Source organism: Taeniopygia guttata, chromosome 2, assembly GCF_048771995.1.
Source record: "Taeniopygia guttata chromosome 2, bTaeGut7.mat, whole genome shotgun sequence".
Taxonomy (NCBI): domain Eukaryota; kingdom Metazoa; phylum Chordata; class Aves; order Passeriformes; family Estrildidae; genus Taeniopygia; species Taeniopygia guttata.
The window spans coordinates 132,322,480-132,348,442 of record NC_133026.1 but is presented as its reverse complement, the minus strand read 5'-3'; the positions used below and the strand labels follow the sequence as shown (position 1 = coordinate 132,348,442).

Genomic DNA, 25,963 nt, shown 5'->3' with positions numbered 1-25,963 from the left:
ATAAATACAGGAGAGCACTAGAAAAATATTCTGGCATTACTTCAAGAGAACTTACAGACCCTGTAAATATTTGGTAAGGTAGGAAGCAGTAAGGCAGCTCTTATGCATTTGTGTCTTTAAGTGAGCTTGAAAATTAGCTTGTCAACAAATTTGTCTTCCTACAAAAGAATATGTTCCTGCAGTAATCTTCAAACAGTAAGTGACTTTTTCTCTCATGGGTTTTTCCATACAACATGACTTTTGGAATATCAAGGCAAATTCTAATTTCAACTGCACTAATACCTGTTCTGAAATCAAGCTGTTATTGATGAAGAATTAATTCACAAAGATACTTTTATGTAGTCTAGGGAACTAAATGTTATTATTTTTTCTTACTTTAAGTCAGGACCAAATTTTAAAACTTCTGAAAGGAGAGAGAACTGCAGACTTTCTGCTGGAATATTTAAAGTTACTACATTATTCCAGGCTGTTCAAAATCACAAAGACACTGGTTAAAATCCCATCTCCTCTTTGAAAAACACAGTGGGTGAAAAACTGCTGTTTAAGATAAAGAAAAAAAAAATAAAAAGAGGAATAATTATAAACATTACCACAAAAATTTCTTAAAAGGCAATCTAGGATGTGTTACATATTGGAGTGAAAATATAGGATTTATGATGGCTGAGCAGGTGCCTCCTAATGTCTCATCAAAAGCTACCTTAAAATAATTACACATAGAGAGAGCTCCTACATCAAATCATAAACATAACTGAAACATGGGACATGACACCACAGCAATACCATGGACCCCTTTGGTGGCATGCCTCATCCACCAGATAACCAGACATCATCTTTAAAAGTGAAGGAAACTGCTTCCTATTATTTATCAGGATAATTGTAATGTTTAGGAGGAATTTTGACAGCAGGAATAATAAAGTTGATTAGATTAATTTTGACAGCTGGAATAATAAAGTTGACAGATTAATTGAGGCAAAAGAGAGACCCAGGTACAGCACATGTCTAGGGTGAGACAGCTGTCATTGACTATATAAACTGCAAGGAATAGAAAATCTTATGTGCCCTGTGGATGAACTTCATCTTGTTACAAGAGCTGATACCTTGTATCAAGTTATAAGTGAATCACAGAATGCATTTCTTTAACCAGAATATTCCCAAAAGTTTTTGAAAAAAACCTAGATCTTGAAGAAATATGAGTCTACCTAATATGAAGGTGAACAAATAAGAGCTTCAAAAGTACCTTGTAATCATAATTAAGGCTAGGAGGATATCCAATTCCCCCTTTTCCAATGTGAAAGGAATTCAGGAAAGTATACAAAATAGAAAATAAAACAAAGCTCTTCCAATTATTTCTTTGAAACATTTACTATCCAATTTCTCTTTCATATTGCTGATCTCCACCAGAATTTTAACTGCTATTTAAACAGGGCAAAGTCGGTCACCAAGTTTCACTTAAAAGAAATGGGTCCACAGTCTGGCTACATGATGGTGGGTAATAAACTCTAAGGTACATCTTCTTACACTTCCCAGAATCTTTTTGACTACCACACATTAACTATTCTGTCTTATACAGAAGGAAGAAAATTTATTTAAAATAGACACCAGCAATCTTTTTACAATCCACAGCACCATATCAAGGCTCCTGAAGATGCATCATCACAGACACAGTTCACTGTAAAAAGTCTGGGCTGTTCAAGTCAGGGCAATTGCAAAACACAGGTATCCAGGGACTTCCCAATTTACTGTGCAATTACATTTAACAGCATCTCCAGTACTTTAACTCCTGGTGAACTTCAGAGTGTTTGTAGGACAGCCTGGTGAGCCTACACTTGCTTAATGGGTCCAGTTTGAGGGATAACTCTGCTTTTTCTGCTCCTTATTGGTCTTTTAACACTAGTACATCCTACTCACATCAGATAAAATTAACTAAAGCATGCTTCCTATATTTGTTTCCATTCCTCAAGTGGTTCACATGCCATTTCTCCACCACTGCACTCAAAATCTTTTGCACTTCATATAGTCCTGGAATCTAGTCAACAGCTTATTTTTTAAAGAGAGTAATGAGGCAGAATTACTGTTTTTAAAAAAAACCCCTCTTTTGTCTATGGTTGTTCTACCTAATTTGGGCTTCTCTGAGATGCTACTTTGTAAATGCAAGCTAGGACATCAAATCATATGCATTTTTAATACATCAACCTGGATTTTAAACTTTACTTCCATAATTTGATTTCAATCCTTTGGTCTCACAAAAAACAAGTACAAATAAAATAAAAAGAAGGCAAGGCAATCATCTTTTCTTATCACAGAATTTCAATTTCATTACACTTTATTTTAAACCAAAAGCCTATTAACTATTTCAGCATATCTGACGGCTTGAGAACAGAAATACAAACTTTCCCCTTAATCCTACCTTCATTATATAACATTTAATATGCCTTTCACCAAATTTGTCCTGGGACACATCACCTTCAAAAGAATTCATGCTGAAGAGAACAGCTGGATTGACACATGGACATCTGCTGAGTGCTTATTCCTGTAAGCAGAAGTGCCTAAGGCCACAATTGTTCAAGAACAGGATATAAATATATCTTTATAAATCTATGATTTCACTTTCCAAGTCCTTAAATCCACAGATATCAGAGAATAGTTTGCAAAATCAAGCATGATTTGAGGGGAAATTTCATAATCTTTTTTCTTAATGTTGTGTTTTCACTGATTATTAGGATACATCTTGGAAAATCCCTGCACAAGAGGAAAATATAAATTCAGCTGATAACTTTTCTGAAAACTTTCTGCTGATTCATGTCAAGCTAAAGGAGGAACGAATCTGCAAGATAGATACCATCTTTTCCTTATCAGTCCATAAACAAGGTAAACTGCTTAGAAAACATTATTTTCCCTAAAACATATTTCTTCAGCAGGAGGAAATATTGTTTTATTGTTTTATTGCAACAAGCGAAAAAAGGCAGCAAGGAGATCCTGAGCAAGAAAACTACTCCTACAGATCAGAAAAACTGAACTCTCTTTTTCTCTCAGTCATTGTCCTTGAGGGAGTACTTAGAAAACATTTACTACTTATGTCTCCCATATCTCATTTTAAATATTATGATTTACATTTGCTTGCTTGTAAGGTTAATCTGAGTTCACTTTTACTGAAAACATGCAACATCTATTGTTGTTTACAATTTCATCTTCACCACAGAAACCACTTAAGCAGTAGGGCAATAATACATAGCATTTTCAGAAAAGAAACAATTAAAAATATCAATTGAAACAGCATGAGGAATTTAGTTCATTTCACAAGACAAGTACTTAGATTGGAGCTACTCTGAGATCAAAACTTCTGTAAACATTTTTGAAGATCTTTAATGTCTATGAATTCTTAGAATAACTTCAGATCTTAAAGTTATTTTCATTTTACAAATGTTTCCTCAGCATAGCATTAACATATTATTTCCCAAATTCATGTGACTTGAAACTAGCTTAGATCAGGAAAACATTTTAAAATGCCTCCTAAATATCCACCCAATCTGCTTCTTTACAGTTCTTGAAACTGAGAGTCAGGCTATTAGCCAGAAGTAAATTTAAGTTATTGTCCCTCCCTTACAGAACATGATGTCAACAGTGCTTTAATTTTTTTTAATAGAAAATTAGATGCTAATTAAAGTTAAAATATTATTAATTAACTAGTAGTTTTGGATTAAACTGCAGAACTATACAAATCATCAGATGTGTTTTTTACATGATGGCACATGTCACTCAAGAGAGCAGAAACAGAATTATGCATCCTGATTCTCTGAAATTAATGTATCCAAGATGCACTCTATATGATGTGACAAATATAACATCTTTCAAGGATTTTACATAGTTTGAAGAAAAAAGATAAATCAGAATAATTTTACTATGAAACAACAGAACAACAGAATAAGCAGAGACTTAGACAAAATTGTGTTATTTCCTGCTATTATTCACTGACTCCAGAGTGTCAGTGAAATGTCTGGTAAAACAATGATTTCCATCTGCAGAAGAAGGATAATACTCTTCCTGGTAAATTATTAAAGAAAATATTCTGTTTCCTAGCACTAAACAATACTAATTCTTGTAAGCAAACCCTTTAGTTCCGAGAAAGAACAGTAAAAAAATACCACAGGTTAGAAAGGACACAGAGGTAATTTAATGTCTTAGTAACATTCTCACTATGAGAGTTGTGGAAGGCATTGAGGCTTTACAAAACCCTCCCTTGTGCTGAGACTCCAAAGTCCTGACCCCACTTTGATTAGCTCCATTGTGCAGAACCACCTCTTTCAAAATAATGGTTGTGTGCTACATCTCTCTAAATCCTTCATATGAAGTACTTGCAGTACAGATGCTTGAAGCCACAGTAATATTTGTGAAAAATAACTAAGAGTTTAGGTAATTAAGGTACTTAACAAAATAAGAATCAAAAATCCCAGAGAAATCTGATAGACACATATAGCATTCTTTCCTGTGTAACAGCTGGCAAAAATTCCTCAAAAGAGCAAACTTATTGTTTAAAAATATGATAAGATGATTAAATTTTCATTGTTAATTTTGGGGTTGTTATCAAAGAAAATCAACCTATTTAATAAAGAGGAGCACTCCTAGATGTGGATAAAACATCCACACCACTAAAACATTATTATGGCCAGAGTTACAAGTGATAACAGTAAACTCTGGGCAAATCCTTCCTCTGAGGTGTGCTCAGCAGGAGCATCTCTTCAGGGGCTGTCCCAGGAGCACCTCCTGGAGCTGGGCAGGGCAGGAAGGGTGAGAGGTGAGGGGGCAGCCAGCATTCCTGCCTGCAAATCTGACACTGCTCTGTCCCTTCTGAGCCACCCTCTGTGAAGCAGACAAAGGTCCTGCTTCTTCAGCTTGGAGAAGAGAAGGCTCCAAGAAGACCTTAGAGAAGCCTTCAGTAAAAAAGGCTAGAGAAGGATTTTTCTACAAAAGCCTGTAATAATAGAATGGGGGGTAATGGCTTTAAACTGAAAGAATAGATAAGATATTAGGAAGAAATTCTTTACTGTGAGGGTGGTGAGGCACTGGAACAGGTTGCCCAGAGAAATTGTGGATGCCCCACACGTGGAAGACACAGTTGGGTGGAGCTTTTAGCTGTCTGGTCTAGTAGAAGGTGTCCCTGCCTAAAGCCAGGGGATAGGAAGCAGATGATCTTTAAGGTCCTTTCCAAGTCAGACCATTCTATGATTCTATGGTTCATTTTGAATTCTACACATTTAAGCAGGCTCCATGCAAGCCCTGCACTGAGATTTCAGGTCTGACTTTTCTAAGTGTGTGCCACGCTTTCCTAAATTTTTCAAGGTCAGCAGTCTAGCAGATTGATCTAGCAAACCTGTGTCCATCATGAAGCCTCTGCTCTAGACTTGTATTTCAAATGCCAATAACGACCTTTTTGTACATATTTACATGGCACAGAATTAAGTAGCACAAACTGATGTAATACATGTTATCATAGATTATTATTCTACTTTATTAGAGTTTCCTGATTGTTGCAGAAATTCAATTAACTTCATATGTTCTCTAATCTTGAATGTTACACCTCAGCACCCAGATATTTAATACATATTCACCAGTTAATTTTTTTCTGCTTTTTTTCTGTAGATTTTCTCACCTATTATCAGCATAGCATCTGTTTCAGAACAACTTAAATAATTAATTCAAGCACAGTCACAGTATTTTGCACACTAATTGCCACTTAATTCAATAGCATCTTGGAACTTTACAGCTTAAATTCAGATAAAAACTGTACACAGAAATAATTAAGTTTACTACAAAAACACAGCAGCTCTGAACCAAAAGAATAACAGTTTAACAATTCACTTGTCTATAAAAAAGCTATTCAGAAAGGAAAATATATCCTATTATAAAAAGGATAGAAGTTTTTAAGATAGATTGCAGTGATTGCTCTGGATGGAAGTTGATCAAAATATCACACAAATGAGTTTAAAATGTGATTTTTAAGGGAATGGTTACAATGCTCAATTGAACCTGGCTTTCACAGAAAGCTTTTGATATAAATTTTGATATATATATATATATATATATATATATATATATTTATATATGTGCTCACGAAAACATTTTTTTTTCTTGAAAATACTTGCTCTTTGCAAAAGAATATTTAACTCATCAATATAAAACACAAGACTGTGTTACAGTTAGAATTTGTGCTTTTTTAATGGAAACCCAATTCTCTGCAATCAAAAAAGCACTTTTTCCCCCTAGTAGACTCCTATAACTAATGAAAATCCAGAGCCAAAATAGAATGATGGTTTTATTTTTTTACTTTCTGGGTAATTTTTTTCTCTTTGAATTATAAGGTACTTCAATAACATTCTATAATGTATTTAATCTCTTCTTTCTAAACATGATTACCAATAGAAGCTTACCAAAAATCTAAGAAAATGTGACACCAGAAAGTACCTGACAACAGCTAAAGACAGGCAGCATCAATCTCCTTTCACATATTTAAATTTCATCCACAATCTTCATATGTTAATGCAGTATTTTTGTTAACCACAGTATTACATTTAAAAATATTCTAAATTTCTGACAGAGACATGGATACTCAAGATTTAAAAAAAATAAATAAAAAATTATCTAAGCCAAAATACAGTGAAAGAGTACTTGAATTTAATGAAAAAGAAAAATGACAGCAACAGAAATCTTTTCCAAGAGTTTTCACATCTTTTACTGAAGAAGAAAATACTAGAAATCATGGCAATCCACATCTGTATTCAAAGTCACTAAATGAATTCTAACACATCAGCAAAATACAACTTGATGAAAATAGAAATTAAAGAAGAGATATTTTCTACATTATCATGTATACAGAGTTCTAGAATTCTGAATTTATTTCATCTTGATATATTTTTAAGCCTTATAATTGAACTTTAAATCCTCTCACTTATAGGAACCAGAACTTCCATTTCAGCAATTTATCAAAAAAAATTATATTAAAAATACAATTAAATACTTGATTGAAAATATAAATGCTACCAGCACTATGGCCTAGAGAGACTCTCTGCTACTGACCAGCAAAATTCATTACATATCACACACACATGAGTGATGGGTTAGATGACCTGAGCACTCACAGGCTGTTGGCAGTGACAGGACCTGTCCTTCCAGACCAGTTCATGGAGCTACCAAGTTTCTGACCCAAAGTACAATACTCATTAGTCCATAGGAAAGCACAAAAGCCATGGAACAGGCAATAAGTAAAATGTTTCCTCACCTGGGAAGTTCTGTTGGTCTAATTGGTTTATTTTCCAAAGGCAAGAGCTTATTGGTGCGGAGGTGGGCAGTGGGGAGATGCAGGGAAATGCACAGTGCTAGTCCCCTTTGTAAGCCTACCAAATTCTACTGGTAAGGGCATTATCTGTATGGGCATTCTACAGATATTTACTGCACTGAATATTCATGTGCGGTCTTATCAGTGTTAGTCTTTGCTTTCTTAATTATTTTAAAGAACAGCTCCATTTGAATTCCTTTTTATCCAGATATTTAAATTTTAAAATTTAAACTGGTATATTAAAAAGAAGTATATACAAAACAATTTATGAACTGTTTTGAGGGCAGATGGATATCTAAATAGCTTCCATTTTGTATTTAGTATTTTTGATATTTCTTACTGCATCTTTAACAGCATTAGTTGTAAGAAACAATTTTAGATCAAAGAGGTATATTCATAATTATTATAAATTACTAAATTATTACCAGGAATCTCATGATATGCAGCCAAATAGCAAAGTTCCCAACATCCCTTTAATTGAGTGTTTGTTTAACTCCCTTCTCTGCAAGGATTTCAAGAAGCAAGGTGGCAAGTGCTTCTGCTAGCACTCTTTGCTGCCCTGTGTACTGCTCTGCTTTGATTTTAAAGGAGGAGAAAAAGGGATTCCCAAAACACCATTACATGAAATGTTTCAATACACAGCAAAGGTCAAACGATTCCACACACAGCTGGACCCATGGCACAACTACTTACTGCAGGTTTCAGAGGGATAAGGCAACTCTTGGCAGCACTTTTACACTTTACAAGACCTTACAATTAAGATCTGCTTCTGAGGCATTCAAATTCAGCCTCTTCTACCTCCAGATCTTACCTTTTTCACATTCTCTCACACAGAAATCCCCTAAGGTTGTACTTGATTCACTGCTGAATCAAAGTGTCTCATTCTAAAGAATTGCAGCTGTTCTGTGTCTTCATGCTGCATCTACGCTACTCAAAAAGCTAAACACGTGCTTGACTCTTCTTTTCCACAGTTTAATTTGTCTTGGTCTTGTTATCAGGCTAGAAGATCACAAATTAGCATGATAATATGCTTTATAGTACTATTCTCCTACACCAAATACAGAGAATTATGCTTGTATCTAAAACTTGAATTGTGGTTCTTGATTATCAAGAAATGCAGCTTTACATACATCTGATGATGCAGAAAGTTTCAGTCTTATAATCAATATGAATCATTAAAGGTGGAGTTAGGAAATCCTCTTTGATGTTCTGTATTATTCTGTATTTGATGTAGTCTTTTCTACATTTGGCTAATAAACTTGTTCAGCAAAAAATCAGTTTTTATCTGCTCTTTTACCTCTTTTATCCCAACTTTATTCCTTGTTGCTCTAACATAGTCTATTGCTAATTACTAGATTACTGACTATTACTAATTGCTATATTATGTAACTAGATTTTCTGCCTTTTTGTAGGTCATTATTTCTTTCCTAATAAAACAAATAAAATGAGTCTCAAGATAGTTAGAGGTTCAAATGTGCATCAGCTAGTTGTCAGTCTCTGTTTTACCTTTGTTCCTAAAGAAAGTCATAGTTTTTCATTGCTGCAATTCCTTTACATCAGTGACCAGATTTCTCTGTAGTGGCTAACATTAACCCGAGTTAATGGAATTCTCTCTTGATGTCACACTGATTGCAAATATTTCTAGGGTTCTTTATACCACAAGTATCTTCTCTCTTTTTTTCCTCAGTAACAACAAAGCTTTTTAACTCTCCTCAGCTGATCCACTGTACATGTTCTAGTTATGGGGCAATGAGAGAAGAATGACAGGATTTCTCCCACCCTGCATCCTCAATTTGTCAGTGGGAATTCCTGTATCTGAGCACTGGTGGGAATGGCCAGGGGAAGATGCTGCTCACCAAACACAGCACTACCAATTTGTGTGTCAGAATAACGGGAGTAAGAAAGCAGGAAGCCAGGAAGAGAGGTTCAGAGAGGTTTGATGAGGTATTTCGGGAAGTGACTCCAAAAGCCAGTTCTACAAAATGTGAACTGGGTGAGTTCAGCATGTGGCTTGCTCAGCTCCCATTTTGGCCCTTCCCTCTTCACAGTATATCTTGCTTAACAATTTAGAGCAGGGAAGCATAGCTCTTATGCAAAACAATAAACTAGTCACAGAAAGATTCTTGAGGGAAATTACACAAATCAGGCTGGTGTTGCAGAGGCACAGTATGGTAAATGGCTCATTTTGCCTCTTGTGGAACACTCTTCTGCTACTGAGCGTTTTTTCTTTATTTCCATAATTCAGGTTTTCCAGTATGTCAGCATCTACCAGCACTGAAATTCAGACTTTTGTATATGTCCTATTTAGTACAAGTTTACTAGTACCCAATAAGCAGAAAGAAATAGTTGTTCCGATGCCAGAAATTAATTCACCTAATCCTTAGCACCTACAATGTTTTTCTCTCATCTTCTTAGCTGGAAATATTTATATGAAAGTTAATATATTACTTGCTTTCCATATGTCTGTCCTGAAACCACACTCTGGCAGCTTCTGAAGGAAGTTATTTAAGGAAATGTCTTTTGCACCCTACTAAACTAATGCATACAGCATATTATGGAAGCAGAATAATTATTGCTCCAAAAGTAATGAGGCATGTTTAAGAATAATGGAAATACAATATTTATCAATCATGAGGAAAAAATATAAGAGTGAATCAATTTCATATTTCAGCAGCTTCTAAGAACACTGAGGTCTGGAATTAAACTTTTCCCACAAGCTTCTTCATGTAGGACTGTGCACCACAGAAGGGTATGTACCTTCCTGTAAAGCCTCTAGTACTGACTTTCAGAGGTAGAACAAAGCTAGAGACATATAATACAGGATGCCTATTTTAATGTTTCAATATTTAATAGCACTTCTATTTTTATAGCTTTTGCTTTCTCAGCAAGGAAAAATATTGGATTTTTTTAAAGTAATGAAGAGGGACATAAAGATGCTGTTGACCTGTTGACTTATATTTAGAGAAAGAAATAAAAAAGGTAAAAGAAATTCCTATGTGCGGGCTTTTCTGAATTGGCTTAATGCCTACTTAATGATATTTTTTTCAGGCACAGCACTCATGAGTGCCAGCTTGTGCCAGTTGAGAAGTGTAAAAGAATCAAAGTTAGTGTACACGGCACAGACCATTACAATCAGCATTCAACATACATGTTTCAGTTCATGATTTCAAAAGAATTTTCATAGAAACCAGGTAGATAAATTTTACTTACTCAGTTTCTGTCTCTAGGTAATATAGGAATTTAATTAAGAGGAATTGAAGCAATGGTAGTAAAAAGGTGAAATCAGAACTCTCATATGGCTTTAGAGATTTATGGATCTTACATGGCTTTGAAACTACACAATTCTAAGAATGCATGTTGAATTACTACATATATGTGAATATTCAGTGTTTAGTTTCATAGGTTTGTTGATAGAATAAATAACTCACTTTCAAGTACTGAAACTACACTTAAGCAGAAGAATGAATTAACTGTTTATTTCTGGAGACATTGTTTGATGAGTGCAATAAATAAACCACCATATTCGTGAAATAATTCCATTTATAACTTTCCTCTTTAATACATTCCAATAATACTGAAGGCAAAATTTTAATTAAAAAGATAAAAGATGTAGGGTGATGCCCAATAATATGGTGTAGGTGAAATGGAAAAACAAGAGTAGTAAATACTTCCTTAGGTAGTCATGTTCTATCTCACTCCTTTACATGAGAACCAATTTAATCTGCACCAGTCCTACTTCTGACTCAAATTTCAGTTAAGCATTGAGGGAGCAGGAAAATCAGCAGATTAAGGCTGATTATACATACAATACATAAAGTCATATTTTTGTAGTACATACAATCACAACACTTACGATAAGGTCCACTCACAGTATTACGCTCATCTCTTAAAGGTAACACCTTTCATAGCCGACAATATAGAAATGCTTTCCATAAGTGTAAAATAAAAGAAACAGCTAAACACAACAGTATCCAAGTCCCTCTTACATGTTAATAAACATTCCTATGCCTTGTGCAGTTAAAACTACATTTTCAAAATACCCAAATAACCATGCAGCACATCTACAGAGTTTTAAAGTATCTTAAGCCATTTTCAAGGTCTTGGTTTTGTCAATTCTATTTTCATTAATAGGTCTTTCCATTTGGAAATGGACTTTGCTATAGCACTTCTATTTTCCCACACTGAAATATATATTCTAGAAAGTAATTATATGAAGTGAATTAATCTACATTATTTCCAGAACAAATAATTAATTATAATAATAATAATTAATAAATAATAAAATTGATCGTGTATTTGCATTCAAATACTAAGTGTCTCTTTTCACAGTAGCTTTGCCAATCCTGGGAGTAAGGAAAAACAACCTGGAAATAAAAGTCTAAACCAGATTTCTTTTCCTCAGTCAAATTTTATAGGTCAGAAGTCTCGTGTTTTCCACTTCAAATGCGACCCCAATTAATGAAGTCTTTTAGAGGACACTAAATTATTTTTGTATAATAGAAATTTAAATTGAAAATATCTTGATTACTTTAATTAACATACTCTATATGACATGACCCTGTTCCAGATAGCAGGAAATTTTGGATAGTATATTTAAGGTTATACTACTACATAGATATTTGGATTCTTGGCAATCTGCCACAGCTAGGGTAAAAGCTTTTGTTACTCTATAAAATACTTTTCCAAGTGCTAAAAAGCCACTATGAAACTAAGTAACACTGCATCTTCAAATTTTCAATGGATCAAGATAACTCTCCGTTCAACGATATGAAAGCCATAGACAAGTTTCAATAGCTCTCATGCCATCCATCACTCAATAAACATATTTTTTCCTACTCTTAGAGTTTTTAAATCATGGCACTATTGTTCATTCTGATAGACTGCTTCTTTCATTTGCTTTAACTTATCCTTCTTAAATTTTAATAATCAAGAACACTGTGTGTTAAGAGTTTTGCTGCACATTTCCAAAATTTTATTATAGACACACAAGAAACTTTTACTGAAGAAACAACCTGGCACTCATCTATTCCTTTCTAATAGGATGTTGGATATTTCAGTTTAGCATATTTTGTTGCTTTTCAAAACAAAACTCCCTTGCCTTAGAATGATAATCTTGTTCCAGCCTGGAATCTGATCCTGCTACCTGTTTGTACTTGCTCATTTTCATTTGGCGACTCCTTTCTTCTACATCCAGTGCACCTGTTAAGTAAAAAACAGAAGGAAAAAAAGAAAATAAATACACAAGCAGTCATCATTTCCAAGGCTAAAATTATGTTCATGGAAGTTTTAACAGAAACAGATGAAATTTTAGTTACTTAAATTCCGTGCATGTAATTTTAGTTCCTGAATTATGATTTTGCAGAAAACCAAAAAATTGTAACAGGAGAAAAATAGCAGATAAGTATTTCAACAGTATCTTAATAAGTGTTGTATTATCTATGCAATTCAAATGAAGCCAACTTTATGAAAAGAACTCAATATAAATGAAACACAGTGCTTCCATGGAATATAATTTTACTATTTTAAGAATATTCAAGAGAAATTGAGTCTTTTATTTAATAAGGAGGAATGCAAAGATACCCTGCTTATTTTGGGTAGAGATTCTGGTTCTGCATTTATTATAATCTGACATATCAAATTAATAATCAAGTAACAGCCAAGGACTAGCAGACCTTCCATTTACTATTTGAGTATATTCTCAGTATGCTCAAAAAATTCAAAGAATGACTAAAGAAATCTTAAGGAGCCACCCAGTGGCATCACTGTATTACATTCTAATGAAACACAGCTTCAAGAACAATTTCAGGAGTCACTCTTCTTGGTTAACATATGTGATTAGCTGTAGTCAGGGATAGGGTCTCGCTACTTGACCAGGCAGTAGCTGGTTTCAACAAACTGGTACTGTACCACAATTTGCAAGGTAAAATAATAAGGAAGTGCCAAAGCTAAGGTGGAAGACTGAGAAATAGAAAATGAGAGGAAGACAACAGCTGTGACTATGAGAGCTGCCAGGTAGATGTTGTGGCACTTCATAGAAATCTGGAAGGAGAGGAGGTAAAAGGAAATGGGAATGCAAAAACACTAAGCTGTTCTGTTCTCTATAAACACTCTGACTTCTAGTTTTTGTATTCTGACTCTATCTTTACACCCCACAACAGCATGAAAGAAAAGACTTCATCAAAAATTCTAAGAGAAGTTAAAATTAAAAAAAAATAATGAGAAAGAATAAATGGCATCTTATATGGAGAAATAAAATGAAAAAGAAAGCAGCAGATGATAATTTCTAATATAAAATACAGTTCGTTTTTCCTATCATAACTTTCCTCAACCATTATAGAACCCTTAGCAGTGTTTGTTAATTTATTGTTATGATGAAGTGAATTTTTTAGGATCTAGTGTTAAAAGCTCTATTTTTTTTTCTCTTTAAAAGGTCACACTGGAAGATATTTTCTGTTTTCAATGACAGAAGTAACACATGCTTTCTTTGAAGTAAAATATTCCAGCCTCCTCTCAAAGAAAGAAATCATCTTTTGCTGAAATCAAAATCTTCTTGCCATTTTTCAGTAATGTAAGAAAGGAGACATTTTTTCACAAAAAGGGACATTTTTTCAATTTTTCTTATGTTTTATTATGAAATCATGGCATGTTTTCTTTGTCTCCAGACATTCTGACAAATTTTAGGAAAGTACAAGTGAAGAAATAACAATTCCTGAGCATAAATTAGAAACTTCACAATTACTTGAAAAAATATTCATTCTTATCTGTGATCAATTGGCAAAGTGAAAGTTAAATTTCCACAAATCCAATTACCAATGATATGTACAAAATATGTCACTCAAATGGGGAGCACAAGATATAAGGCCTTGGTGTGAGTCCTCTGCAACAAAACAAGCAAAATTTGTAGCTTATCTTTTCTCAAGAGAAAAACAAGACAGAAAAATGTTGAAAAAAATTATTCAACTCCCATAAAATCTTGTCAAAGGAAAATCTAACTTCCTTTGTATTTTTTTTTAAACTCTCTTTAACAAGTGAGTGAATTAAGTTATGAGCAAAAGGAGGAAAACCCAAGGGCAGTGGATTGTTCATAATGCAGAAGAAAGCTCTGGCTCTACTGTGCATAGAAGTGACATGCAGAGAGTGCAGGGTTTCTGTGTGCCCCAGGCTGAGCTCACTGGAACTTCAGCCAGATGCATCTGTGACCTGCATGGCAGCAGGAGAGGCTGGAGAGCGTCATGGCACTTCCCATTTCTATGCCCAGCATGGAAATGTCACACTGAGTAGTGGGAATGCAGGATTATCATCACCTCCACTTCTGCTGGCAAATCTCTGCTTAGCTTACACCTATGTGGGAGGGTTTAGCAGGAGAAGAAAATATTTCTAGAAAGTTCAGTAACCATCTGGGTGCATTAAAGCTTCAGCTTTTAACATGAGTTTGGACACCAGGGTAGAACATCACTCCTACCCCAAGGACTGCTCTGCAGTCAGGAGCTGTTCATGGAGCATGTGTCAACAAACCAGAACTAACTAGTGGTTAAAATGTAGGTGCATAAACTTTCACACACCTGAATCACTCAAGGGCTGACTGAGACCTTGTATTATTAGATCCTGAGCTGGAGCCCAGTACAACACATTTTCGGGACTATAAAGACTGGCACTAGAAAAGTTAAAGCTTCTCCTGATATACTGAAGTACTACAACAATGCATCAAAGTATATGCAACCAAATTTTGGCCAGGTAAAATGAGTTCATTTCTTCATGAACATCCTTCCAGAATTTTGTTTTTAAACAGTAGTTGTGCCTCCAGCAGAAATAACCAATGAGACACTAAAATTCCAGCCACATGAACACAAAAAATTAAGGCTGAAGGGAAAAACAAAGCCTGGTGCTGCCCACCAGTTATAACAAGGATCATTGGACTGTAAGCAACATTCTGAAGTTTTGGTTATTTTGAACCCTCTAGCATTAAAAACCCATGGCCTGAAGGTTAGTTCAGTGGGGTTTTCATGGGCACAAGACAATTCCTGGCTGACAGAGAGACAACTTCTGATTCATTACCAGCTATTCCCCATATTTTCAGGAGAGAATGTGCTGAGGGAAAGTAATATAGCTACAGAGCAAAGACTCCTGAAATGCCAGAGTAAGCACAGAAGTACTGTGTAGTGCAGCCCTGTAATCTCTCAGATCCACAAGGACTGCAGCGAGACTGTTGTGCCAGAGCTTAGCTCTAGTGACTACAGAAAATTAAACCTTGGGCCACATGAATTTGATGCTTGTTTCTGTCTATGGAAATCCAACCACAATGAACTATAATTTCAACTTTAGCTATAGGATATTTTGTAACAGAAGTAGAGAAATTTCTCAAGATACAGACAAAAGGCTGCCTAGAGGCTGTGGGAGTAAATCAGAAGAGAAGACCTCAGATGCTGCAAATAGGATTGTATGAGCAGGAGCGCAATCAGAAAATGAAGCCACCTATAGAGACTATAAAATCCAGTAACAAGCAACAGGCAGGGCCCCAAATAAGAGGCACTCAGCTTGAACTGTAACTACTGTTGCCTATTAAACATAGTAGAAAAAGGAACTCTGCTTGATTCTTTTATTGAAGTGGAAGCTAGGGGATAAGCCCTATTGAGGTAAAATCCACAAAATTCCTACCATGGTCTAGGTGGTGGCTGTATAATTCCATTCCTACAACAGGACTCAGGACAGGCACTAAAATCACTGCTTCAGCTTAAATAAAAAAAAAAATTATTTTCATGTTTTGACCTGCAATAAGCTAAGATGAAACAAGATTCAGCTACTTCACCACTAAAGTGAAGGGCTGTAATGAGTGATTTGGTTAATACCTAACTTTGCCTAACCCCTGAGCTTTTCCTAACCAATGAGTCACAGTTTTACAAGGAGATAAGCAATCACTGAATTCAGCCTAGAGCCAAAGACTCTTATTTGCTCTTCAGGTCAAATACTGGCTACTCTCTAGGGTAAGACTCTCCAGCTGCTGGCCTGTGATCCACACCAGAGACAAAAGGGACAACAAACTGGCCTTATCATCCAGTTCAGCCTAAGGCAAACCTATCTGGTTAAAAATCAAAATGAACCCAGCTGAGACCTCTGCTCTTTCATTCTTTCTTTCATTGTCTTCTCCAGTGGGACTTACTAAACCATTCTAGCTCCTAGAGATGCTGGTGATGAAGATCCTATAGCAGGATCTGAGTTTGCTGTACAGTGAGGCTTCTGTGACACAAAGAGTTAAAGGAAATATGGTATGGAAGAAGAGTGGAGTTTCCCTTGTAACATTAGAACAGATTTAGTTTTGAATACATATGGACAAAAGGGATAGAAAATTTGGGAGGCACAGCCACTAAGGCATGGGGAAGAAATTTATGATGAGGGGACTAAAGTCTGATAAAGTCTGGTATTTTGGAAATCAGAAACCTCTAATAGAGCAGAAAAACGTGTGCAGGTGAGCACGCTCTGTGTCTGGAGATGGGGAGACAGAACAGAGGTCTTAAAGTGTATGGTATCTGCATTTAGCTGATTCTGGTCTTTTTCTTGCCATTTCTCACCCTTATTTGACATCCTCAAAATAGTAAAGGAAATACATTTGGGAAAGCCCTTTCTTAGGTTCCATTTCCTATTTTCTATTTTGAAATCTGCAAAATACATCAAAATTGCACTCCAACTCTTTGCTACCTATTTGCTCAAACATAACAGATCAAAGAATATAAGAGAAAAACACAAAAATATTTTTAATATGTCACCCTACCTGTATCCCCATTCTCTGGATCTGTTTTCTTTTCTTCTACAAACAAATGAAAGCAATATGTAAAGCAAAAAGAGAGGGAGAGAAAAAAAATGCAGAAATAATAATAAAAGTAATATAAAAATGCATAAAAAAGGAAAACATTAACAAAACTCACCAAATTAATATAACATAAAGAATTTAGTCAACCAACCAAGTATGGTGCTCTAAATCTAGAGGCATACTCACTGCATGCTAGTGCATACATTTGTGTACTGTTATTGAACATTTACTGAAGGGAAACCATGGATATTTTGTGCACTTCCAGAATCATTAACACACTCAAGAAAAAGAGAGCAAGGCAGATGTCAGGTAGAGTTACTTTCCAGTTTCCTTAATCAGGATGACACAAAAATGGACATTAAAAAAAATTTGCTTGTGCTGTAGGTTTTATGCAATACACACACAAGATACAGTTTAATGGTTCAGGCATAAAAATTGAATGTGTCAGAATGGGCTTTGGCAATTGCTTTAAATCTTCATTGGTTTAATCAATTCTCATAGCTTCTACAGGTTAAAAGGTTTAATAATGATATTACTGCAATTTGTCTTAGAGTTAAAAATTATGAAGAACAAAAGACACTACAATCAATACTCAGAAACTCAGTTCATGCATATAAACTCAGCTGACTGATGGCAACTCTGAATATATATCAAAGGTTGTAACTGGCTCAGGGCATTCATCTGTCACAAAGAAATGAAAATACATTGGATCCCTATCAAATAATTTGGCAGCCCATAAATAATCTGAAATCCAGTTTTGGTAAATAATGTAAAAGAATTTTAAGTCAAATGAAATTTACCTTAATTAGAAGTACATTAACTTTGAAATAGGTTCTGTTTCCTTTTCAAAACTATATTAAATTCAATTAAAACAATCCCATGAATATGGAGCAACAGTCCCCAAGCCACACACCAAAAATAGTATGCATTACTAGAACTAAATACTTTTCCAGTTATTGGTTATTGATGATTGCTCAAAATATTATGATCTAATTTACAGTACACAGACTGAAGAAGAAAACAAGAGTTGTTGTATTTTAAGGAAATATCATTTTGTAGGTGGGTATCAAAGCAGAGGATGAAGTCAAATTCAGAGAGAAATCATACTCGAGCAAGGTAGAATCATAAGAAGGAAAAATGTGTTCCTACAGAGAGCATAACTAATATACTACACTACAATAAGATCTGGCTTCCTATTGTGTGTGGGATCAAGATTATTGTTGTGCTGGCAATTTCTAGTGGAACTATTAGGCAAATAAATGGGAACCAGATATGGCAGGTCATATCTGCAATCAGAGGGTATTGAATCATTCTCTCATTCCCTGATCTTTCCTGCCCCACACTCTACACCATTTTTAAATAAGGCTTTTTGCGTTCTTCTGAGTTGGCCTTTGGGCATCCTGGCCTTACTATTTATGTGGGCTGTGGATAGTGCTAGGAAAATAGCAGAGAATGGTACTTTTGTTTGCTTTTCAACCTTTCAATATTTTTATTCTTCTTTTAGTTTTAAATTGCTGTTACCAATATAAAATCTACAAATACAATGTCTTTTATTGTTACATTACTTTCTAAAGCAGAAAGTAATTTGATAGCAATATCACTGATCCAACATAATGCACAATAGAGGAAAGTGAATTGAGTCATTAAAACACCCATGAGCTTGAGCTCAGAGAGAATGATGACATTTCTAGGTTGGTCCATATGCATAGTGAAAAGAAGTCTTTACTTTGCCTAAATATTATCTTAATATAGACATTTTATATAGGGTAATAATTTTTAAGAGTCCTAGAAGTCCATTTATCTTTATGTCTAGATATCTTTCAAACATAAATCTTTAAATAAATATATTGTCGAAATAAAGAAGTTTGAAACCTGTCCATCTTTCACTCATTCTTGTTCTAGATATACAAAGTATATAGAAAAATATTTTCAAACAAGACCGTAGAAATTAATATCATAGTATTAGCAAACACAAAAGTCTATTAGATTCTTGAATTTTAAAAGTGTAATTGAAGTGCTGTGACAAATCTCTACAGTAGATATATTCTTTAGATTTTTAGTAGAAATCTCAACCCAGTGGATTCTACTCTTCCAACAGGTTTCGTATGTATTGTGAAGAGGTGTCTGAAGAAGTACTAGAAAGGAATGAAGATTGAATTGAGAATGATCTTACTTGGGTGGAAGTAGCAGAACTTAACAAAATAGATATTATCCATTTACCAAATAAACAATATTAATGTTTCAGCAACAAAGATCACTGCAGCCATGGGCCTATTCATCACCGCTAAAGGATTTCAGAGCAGGTTCAGGATGTTGATACTAAAGTAATTAATGCTTTTGTTTGTAATGTGTTGAAAACAAAAAAGCTCTAAGGAGCCTAAATGTCTTGAAACTGCTGAAAACCCATAAATCACTATGAGATTATTTTAATATGTCTCAAACTGAAAAATATGAGAAGACACAATCATTACTCATTCCTAAAAAATCTTGATCTGATTTGTTTTATATATGACCATTATCATCTCATTAGTCATTCTTTTTCTACTTATTTTGATTTACAAACTGAAAAACATATATTGTGTCCTGTGGTGTAATGTTCTCAATTCAAGAACTAATTTTTTTCAGAGCCAAAGTACTTTGGAGAAAATAAATGCTTTCATGAAGGAGATGTTTCTGCACATTACAGAAAATAACTGTATGTTTTCTGCTTGATCAGAATGCAGATATATTTAAGCATATGGATGAAATATAGAAATTAACTATAGATTGAAATGCTAAACTATTCTCTCTCAAAACTTTTTTCTACCATCACAGTGGACATTGCTATTATAATGACCACTGGCACTTTATTTAATAGTAGGCATAGCCATGTTCCCATGGTCTAACTCCCTGTTTTTTCTAACTGGTCCTAATATAGCTGAGAGATATCTAACAATCTAATATGTATCTGAAAGACAAAATGACTAGAAAATACAAGAGCCCCATTCAAGAGCCGACTTGTCAAGAACTAAAACTGATCTAAAATGGACTTGATTTTCTTGGAAATGTCTTAATTCAATGAGCTTTGCTCTTCTGATGGGTACCTGGGGGTGCCAGGGCCCTATCACACTTCTCCCACGTCACACCAAGAAGTCTCACGTAGCAGGCACTCCAAGTTCCTTGGTACTCATGAGAGAATAGAATAAGAGCTCCATAGAAGAAGCGGGATCGCAGATTTCTCCCTAGTCATGGGTACTGATGACAGTATTGAACACTTGCTCAAAAATTACTGATGGCAGCATTGAACAATTGCTCAAACTTGCTGGCTTCCTGGTGAAGATAAGGGGCAGCCTGATTCTTCAGCTTTAAGGTTACAGTTGGGAGGTGCTGGACTTCCCAGGGTTTCTCCCTTCTCTCACAGCTGACTGCTCCAAACTTAAGGTTAGATCATGGTTCTGCCTTGACCTTTCTCTTCTCACTCACCTGGGATCCAGGTGAATGAGATTTACATAAAACTGAGCAGAGGACTAAAATAAATCTTGACCTCCTTGCTTTGAATGAAAAAAATTGCAGCTTCCAATGCTGGAGGATATGCATGTCATTGCAAAAGACAGATATGGAAGTCCTTGTTTGTTTCTGAGTTTAGGCATAAGATATGACAGTGACATAAAAGGTTCTATCTTTCTATCTTTCATATTTTCAGACACTTAATATCAGCAATATGACTGAATTTGATTTATACAGTGGGTAAATAGAATCCTACTTATGTGCCTTATTGAAAATTGAGTCTGATTTCTCAAGGCATTCCAAACTATTAAATAACATTTTATTTTTTAAATTGAATATACATGTAGTACCCTAACTTTGAGTAAGTACTTAAAAAAATGCTAGCTGAATTTCTTACTAGAGAGTTCTCTTGAAATGCTATTCATGAAAATATGGGAAAATCAATTTTATTCTGAAAAAAAAAATCCCTAAAACAACTTCACAAAATCACAGAATATTCTAAGCTGCAAGGGACCCATAAGGATCATTGAGTCCATCTCCTGGCCCTTTAAGGACAAGAGTTTCACCATGTGCCTGAGAGTATTCTCCAAAGACTTCTTGAACTCTGTCAGGTTTGGTGCTGTCACCCTTGGGGAGCCTGTTCCTGTGCCAAATCACCCTTGGGTGAAGAACTTTTTCCAATAACCTAAACCTCCCCTGACACAACTTCAGACCATTCCCTTGGGTCCTGTGACTGGGCACCACAAGGAGAGGTCAGTGTGCCTCTCCTCTTCCCCTCACAAGGAAGTTGTAGACTTGCACAAGGTCTTCCATTCAGTCACCTCCAGGCTGAACAGACCAAGTCACCTCAGTCATTCCTTGTATGGCTTCTACTCAAGCCCCTGCACCATCCTGATAGCCCTGTTATCAAATCAGGCAAAGGAAAGAAGATTGTCTCCTAAAAATAAATCGTAAAATGTAGAAGTATTTGCTTTGAACATCAGAACTTGCCAGTTAAAGGTCTTGTACTCAAAGGATTACATTTCCTCCTGTTTGCTGAGCTATTAAATTCCAAGTCTACCTCTAAGGAATTAGCTCTAAATTTTGTCATTCTGGCTTTCAACAATGTGAAAAATATAACTGCCTATATAGACCTATAACAGGTCTAGCAAAGTATCAGATGCTGTGATATAAATGGCTACTGAACTCCAGGCCTTTATGTCCAATTTGCAACAAATATTAAAAAAAGTACTGTTGCAGCAAACAAGTTCTTTCCAAGTCTGTGATCCATATCACAGTCTGAATGAAAAGAAAAAATAATTAATGGTTGTTGAAGTGTTCCTTAACTTAATATTATTTGTATATTCTTGATACTTAATATTACTGTTTAAATTTATCTTATTTCCCTTAAAAGGGCGTGCTTAAAAGAAGACTATTTCAGCCAGCCGGCTTCCTAAAAGGGAACAGGCTTCACATTCTTGTTTTCTATTTGAGGATTGCTTGACAGCTTTTTTTTTTAGGGTTTTTTTTTTTTATTACTATTATTCTCTTTCTTTTCTTCTTGTTAGTTTCAAGCTTGACACACTAAAGAAAGACTAAAACCCTGGGGGACATTTCTCACCACTTAAATAAATTTTTATCACAATGCTAAAAGCATGTTAACTATGTTTCTTTGTATTATTTGCAGAATTCATGGCTCTGTTTAGTAAAATAACTGAATAAAATAGTGTGGCAATCTAAACAGGGCAGTTAAAGAATCTCTACAATCCTGGGCTTACAAATTGACAGGGTCAGCTAAGGTCTCCATCGTTAGGTATAGATCACTGCAGTTGATAAAGGACAAAGATCTTTTTAAATCAGTTGGAAACTTCTATTTTGCATATTTATTAAAGTGATGATTAGGGCCCTTTTTTATGCTGCCTAGGTCCATTTCCATGGTGATATTTGCAGGGTAGCTGGTGATTTTTTTCTGTGCCTCATACAAAGATGTACACATACTTTGGTGGCTTTCATAAAATACTGATATCTACGTGGAAAAAGCATGGAAGAAAGAAGTAGTAAGCCAAATATTAGCTAAAACATTCAATTTTGCTAGTCCAAAGAATCCTGGCACATCTTCCCTAGATAAATGACATGAAATAGGATTTTGAAAGTGTAAAAGAAAAATGTTTGAGTGGCCAGTAGGCCCTTATATTCTGTACTCATAAAAATCCATTCAGATCAGCCACACTATAAACTCTGCATTGTTTTCAGGAAAACCTGAGCACAGTCTTATTATAAAGCTTTCCAATATCCTGTTTGCCAAGCATGCTTCTCAGAGTTCCCTCCACTGGTACACTCCACAGCATAACCACAGAGAATTTCACATTCTAATACAGCCATTTCCAATCATAGGCATGAACATTTGGTAATAATTGTGCTTCTTCTTTCAGAAAGGCTAACAGGTATTAAAAGTGATACTTCAACCATCAAAGAATGCAAGACATATTCATTAGCATCTCAATAACTAGAAAGATAGTCAAAGGTTTAACCAAAGAACACAAAATCATCACCTGCATTTAGAACTCAGAATAGTTACAAATTGAACTACCAAACATTTTGCAAAATTATGCTGTCATTTTAAATTACATAATCTGATGGTTGTACTATTTTAGCTTCAGCAGATTGATCATCAGCCTTTATTTTTGTGGTTTAGTACAGATGGCTACTTTGGAAGTCTGGTTTCTGGATTTAATTCTAAATAAAATAAAAAATAAGGACAAAGAGCTGCCCAGCCATCCAGCATGATATATCTATTACTATGCTAAGTACCTGTAGACTGAATTCAGAGTTTACAAAATTAGACTGAATTTGGAGTTTACCCTTTGGGTTTTGTTGACCAAATACAGATTTAGATGCTTTAAATATCTCTTTCACAGTCTAGGGCATTTAATTTTAAATAAGCCTGTCAAACTAAATATCATAGAAGTGTTCAGAGATGCACAAGTAATTTAATCATATTTGGGCTAAAATGTTACAAATCCTACCCAGAATGTTTTTTCAACATAAGGAAAATGGAAATAGAACAAGGCATCATTCTGTTCTATAAAGGAAAGTGTGTCACAGAATACTGACTATAATAATAACTCAAAAGCAGAGGGGTGTCGTGTTCTGTTTATAAAGGGTAAGTATATCACAGAAGAGTCACTTTTGGAAGACTTGAAAAACCTCTCACAGCTCTGTAAGATAAGAATGAATTAAAAGACCTGTGCTCCTTGTGTTCTACTGCAGTTGATTTCTTAAACACTCTGAACTGTATCATTTCTTTGTCCTTGTTTTCTCCTACAGTAAATTTGCCACACCCTGTCACTGTTTGGCCCTCCACTCTCCAGGTCTATGAGCTTTTCCAGTTTGGTCACTCATTCTCAGCAGGGTTTGTTAGTTTTTGTAGGCTTCATTTCCATCAATCATGTTATTACAAAGAAACTTCATAATAAAGCACCCAAAAAATGGTATTTCAAAGACCTTGTCTGTTTGTATTTCAAACTGAAAGTTAACAAAAACTCTAATCAAGCCTTTGTGTGCTCTTAACATGACAGTTTTGTGCCAGAGGTTGCAAAAAAGGACTTAAATATCTATTTTCATGCCTTTCATGGCCCTTTAGAAATGGTACAGTCCCCACTATCTTCTAACTTCCATCCACATTAGAAAGTTTAGAATGCCTGGGGATCACTGTGTCACCCATTCTCATCCTAGAATTAATTACTCAGCACATTTCTTCTGCATGTGCACCGAGTGCCTTTGTACTGGCATGGATCCGCCTTTGCAATGTTTCAATGATCATTTTTTGGGCAGTTACTTGAGTCAGACAGATCAATTGTTGGAATTCTGAAGAATGTTCTCTGTATTTCATATGTTTGAAGAACAGTAAGTATTATCTGCAATTGCCAGTAATTTTTGCCATGATGAGAACTGGTTGGTCTCACGCATTTTAGAGATGAAAATAAAGATATCTGCTTCTCACTAAGGCTCTTGGGCAGACAAGGGCTCACTTCCACTTCTCCTAAATGGAAGTATTCTTCATGAAGACATGGGGATGTGAACAGGAATACATCTCCTCAACAGTTTTCACAATACCTAAACCTATGAAACATATTAATTTGAAAAATTTGAAACCCCTGCATCTCAAAGCAGATTTGTGAAAATCCTGGATCACAAAGCTCCTTTTACCCAAGAAAAACAGGGCTTAATCATTAAAGATGCTATCAAGCACTACTGCTGTCAGATAACAAAATTTATGTTAAAATACTTTTGCTTCTTATCTTTCTGAACTTATTTTGTGCTTGAAATATACAGCAAAAGATTTGTACACACTTTCATAAAACTTTTCAATAAAAAATGTAGATTTTTTCAAGGAATAAAATTTTATTTTTTACAATAATAGATTATAATATCCAGAGAGAGGATATTGCAACATTTTTCTATCAGTATAATTGTAATATTCAGATATTTAGCTTTCACAACATTTCTTGGTCTAATAACACCTCAAATCGATAGCTAATCCTCTGGAATACATGAATGTTTAGCCACGTGAAAAATAAACCATGATAAATAAACTGTGTGAAAACCATTTCCTAAGAAAATCTGTAAAGAGATAATCCTAGATTCACACTTGTTAAAGTAAATTCTAAAGCAACGAGAAAATGCTTTATTCCAAAATATGCTGTTGAAATGAAATCCTTGTTTTTCAGCTGTGCTCCAAGTGCCTTGTACTGAAACGTGTAACCTAATTTATTACAAGGGCAAACATGGAAGAGGATCTGCTTCAAATGTGCATCTGCAAATATCTTACCATACACAATAATTTTCTCCTGTGCTTAAGGGCAGTAATTACAAATATTTTAACTGCAGAGCTGATCATGCTTTTGCATTTGTGTGTTAGACAATTAAATACATCAGTACCTAATATATTTACTTAACACTGTGAGCTAAGTATCATTTTGCAGAATTGCAATGTCAAAAATTTAATAATACAGAATATTACCTACTTATATATGTTCAAGAAACACAGGTGGTGAAAATAAATGTTTTTTTCTGGCCATTTTAAGTTCTGATTTCTTCCAGCACAGAGAGAGATATGGACTGATTCCGTATTCTGATTTTATATATTGATTCAATCAGTAACTCAGAGGAAGGTTTTTGAATAAAAAGGCCTACAGCTTTTATTATGAAAAGACAGGAAATGGGTCACCCAATCTTCTAAGTTCATTTTTGTAATAAAAGAGATTCAGAATCACTGCACAGGAGCTGGCAGTGAATCATAAGCACAAGGTACGTAAGCTCAGTCTTTTGACAGCATAATTTATTAATTCCTAATAGTAGCG

General features: G+C 34.9%; 1 protein-coding gene across 50 annotated transcripts in view; it reads right to left on the bottom strand.

Moving 5' to 3' along the window:
• Positions 1–25,963, bottom strand: part of RIMS2 (regulating synaptic membrane exocytosis 2) — a 447,420-nt gene that overhangs the window by 76,393 nt on the left and 345,064 nt on the right. For 26 of the 50 annotated variants that reach the window (XM_072924886.1, XM_072924887.1, XM_072924890.1 and 23 more), the window contains 2 exons: positions 17,097–17,132; positions 12,429–12,529 (listed from right to left, as the gene is read on the bottom strand). The exons of 1 other annotated variant lie outside the window; for it this stretch is intronic. In XM_072924886.1, coding sequence (XP_072780987.1) covers positions 12,429–12,529; positions 17,097–17,132 — 137 coding nt within the window. The remainder of the gene's footprint in view (positions 1–12,428; positions 12,530–17,096; positions 17,133–25,963) is intronic. 23 more of the 50 variants (XM_072924910.1, XM_072924911.1, XM_072924896.1 and 20 more) reach the window with 3 other exon arrangements.